Raw genomic sequence first — 3230 nt, forward strand, 5'->3', positions numbered from 1 at the left:
CAACAACGCTTTATTGGTTCCGCTATCGGGACGGAACCAATAATGGCGAGCCGTTATAAAAATAAAAAAAAAAGTCAATTTTTATGTTTTATTTAGATTACAAAAATAAATCGTAATAAAAATAATCCTATTTATGATGTTTTAAAAATTAAGACCTATGAAAGACTGATTGAAGACATTTTAATACCAATTAAGGCCTTAGTTTTATTTTGAAGAATTCAATGCCTTTTAAGACTTTTTAAGGACCCTGTTTTTAATTATTCACTGATTCTGCGTTTCAGGCTGATTTTCCAGGCTGTTCAGAATACTCCAGATCTCTTCACACATTTGAGGGTTTCTGCTTCTTTTCAAGGTCTTCTCCAGCTCTTTGATGCTCGTCTGTCGATGATTGGATTCTACTGGAATCTCTGCTGCCTTCATGTGGTACTCAATAGACCTGGGACTATCCTTTCTATTGAAGAATAAATATTTAGCATAATAGTTGTAAAGCATCTGTTTCTCAGCTAAAGGTAGATCTTCTCTATTCAGCATTTCTTCATAAATCTGGTCGGCTTTCTCCATGTCAACCTTTGCATATAAATCAGCCAGAGTCGTTTGAACTCTAAGCTTTGATTCCTCAAAGAGAACGATCCTTTCCTCCCAGAGACTGATTGCTCGAGTGATCGTTTCTCTTGGAGTATTGTGTTTGCAGTCTGCAGACAAAATCTTTTTCATGTAGCAGATAGCTGCACTTCTCTTTAAAACACGTGAGTCAGGATGCCTCTTCAGGGCCTTCTCAGCTAACTCAACAGCTTCATCTTTAGATATATAATGTCTGTAAAGGCGCAGTAACGGTCTCATTCCACTGTAAAAGCTTGGGGACCTCATTAGTACTCTTTCAGCCAATGCTTGAGCTTCCTTTTGAATTCGTTCTCCTTTTGCAGCTCTTGCCTCCAAATAAAGAGCAGCAACATATAGGTTTTCTGGATCTCTTTCTGTGGCGGATCTCAGGCTCTCCAGGACATCAGGAGTAATTTCGCTCATGTTGCCCTTGAAGGTGTCTGCTGATAGCATCACAGAGCTGCTCTGCCATTCTATGTTATTTGGCTGCATTTTTATGGCTCTCTGGAAGAACTCTGCAGCTTTCTCCTTGTCAAACCTCATCAGGGTCCAGGCCTTCTCAGCACAGACCTCTGGGTGGAGCTCTTCCTCAGGTGGTGCTGGGTATTCACTCATCAGAGCTTCAACCTTTGACAGGTAATCCTGACTCTTCTCGTCTTCGCCCATATGATGGTGCAGCCAAGCCAGATTCCCATAGTTCACTATCAACCAGGGACCTTCATCAGAGCCTTTAAGACGCTGGAAGGTCTCAGTGGCTCGGCTGAAGGACTTCAGGGCCTCTTCAGAGGAGCCCAGCTTGCACTGGATGAACCCCTGCAGGTTGTAAATGTGACCCAGCCAGATGTTTCCCTCATCTGTGCCGAAGTCCTCCACAACTCTCCCTATACGAGAAAATGTGTGACTTCCAGGATCGAGGTTCCAGGTGAAGTGGCACTCCAGTTTGTTCTCCAGACTCTGAGCAGAACTGAGGAGACAATAAACATGATAGCAATTTACCTGCAGCTGCAGAAATGTCAAATATTGTGGGTAAAAGTAAAAGAAAGTACAAAAGATGTAGTAAAATGTAAATAAATATATCTTTGTAGTGTTATCTATGTGCATGTGTTCATAGCCATCTTTTCTGAAGTAAACTGATTTGTAGATTTGCTTTTGGGGAGGTTGTGGTTGATCTACATGCAGCACTCAACCTGCTGAACTTTGGTGAAGAGCTTCAACAGCTTAAACTTTGACTGAACCCTGAAATTTATAGGATGTTTACTGAGACTGCAAGTCTGAATTTCTCATGTTGTTTCTCATCTCCAGAGCAGTCTCAGCTGTTGTAACCAGCGACCCCTGATTTCCAATAAATAGCGAGGAGAACGCTGGGACTGCAGTGTGGGGTGGAGATTTGTAAGGTGGAAAAAGTAAAAGAAAAAAATATGAAAAAGTGAAAGAAAGCAAACTTGTTTACTCCACATGGGTGTTACGAGAATGAACAGAAGAGTCCTGCAGTTCTATGGTTTGGCTACAGGTAGCAGTATAGAAATGTCTCTTTTATTGAATGAACAACATGAAAATAATAAATGCAAAAGCATTAAAAATTGCCCCAAATTCATCCTGTTTTATTTAACTAATTTAAATGGATGAACTCTCAATAGTCTGTAAATTTAGTTTTTAGAAGTTGAGGATGTTTGGTTTTATTAAGTAATACACAAAATATGTGTATTTCTTAATAAAGCCCTTGTTTTTATGTTTGTTTTCTTTTATAAAAATATTCCAGTGTACCTCAGTAGTTTTTAAAGTCTTGCTATAGACTTGCATGCACGTTCTGTGCATTGATATTGCTGAATCAACAGGTGAATCAATATGTGCTGCAGAGTATAACCTTTGCCCCCTGTAAGGATAAATGATCAAATCAAGGCTACTTTAATAAACCCTAGGAAATATCAGAACCAGAGTTCTCAGTTATGACCTTGTGACAAACTGTAATAACTTGTCCAAACAATTCCACCTTTAGCAAAATGATTTATAAAGCCTATTTGAAATGATATTTGTTGGGGTGTTTTTCTACTAAGTAAATGCATGAAATGCATACGCAGAAGTTACGTCTCGTTCTCCATGCCGACCACAATTTGCTGCTGCTCACTTGCTGTGGAGGGCCTCATAAACCACTCACACTCTTAACTAATTGCTTTCAGAAAGGGCTTAATATAGCCGCCCCCCTGCAGGTTCTTGCAAATGAATGAAGAAGTGGGTAGGGCGAGGCAGTAGCCTTTACAGTATGAGGCCTCCTACTGTGCTTACTATAAAAGCATGATCCCCGCCTCTCACTCTCTTCCTGTGGACCTTGCCCAGGCTGCATTATCAGATATCTGATTGGCTTTCCCTGCAGGCTGGAGAATTTCACTCTTCCAAATGTGAAAAGTTAAGCAAACCTGCAAGATACTTGCTGAACCAGTTCGCTTTGAACAGACTGTCTGCAAAATTCTTTCAAGTTTGTGGTATTTCAGCCAAAGGTCAAAGAGACTGATGAACCCTCAATCAGCCAAGCATCCCAGGAAGCAGAGATGGGAAGTAACGAAGTACAAATACTTAGTTACTGTACTCAAGTAGATTTTTCTGATATTTTTACTTTACTTATTTTTATGGCG

At 40.2% G+C, this 3230-nt stretch overlaps 1 protein-coding gene across 1 annotated transcript in view; it reads right to left on the minus strand.

The window, feature by feature from the left end:
* LOC107089930 (interferon-induced protein with tetratricopeptide repeats 5-like) overlaps positions 1 to 3230 on the minus strand; it is an 18243-nt gene that overhangs the window by 8058 nt on the left and 6955 nt on the right. Inside the window, exon 3 of the mRNA XM_015382994.1 lies at positions 266 to 1602. Within this exon, the coding sequence (XP_015238480.1) occupies positions 266 to 1602 (1337 nt within the window). The remainder of the gene's footprint in view (positions 1 to 265; positions 1603 to 3230) is intronic.

Source organism: Cyprinodon variegatus, unplaced genomic scaffold (assembly GCF_000732505.1).
Source record: "Cyprinodon variegatus isolate N-32 unplaced genomic scaffold, C_variegatus-1.0 Scaffold272, whole genome shotgun sequence".
In the NCBI taxonomy this organism is placed as follows: Eukaryota; Metazoa; Chordata; class Actinopteri; order Cyprinodontiformes; family Cyprinodontidae; genus Cyprinodon; species Cyprinodon variegatus.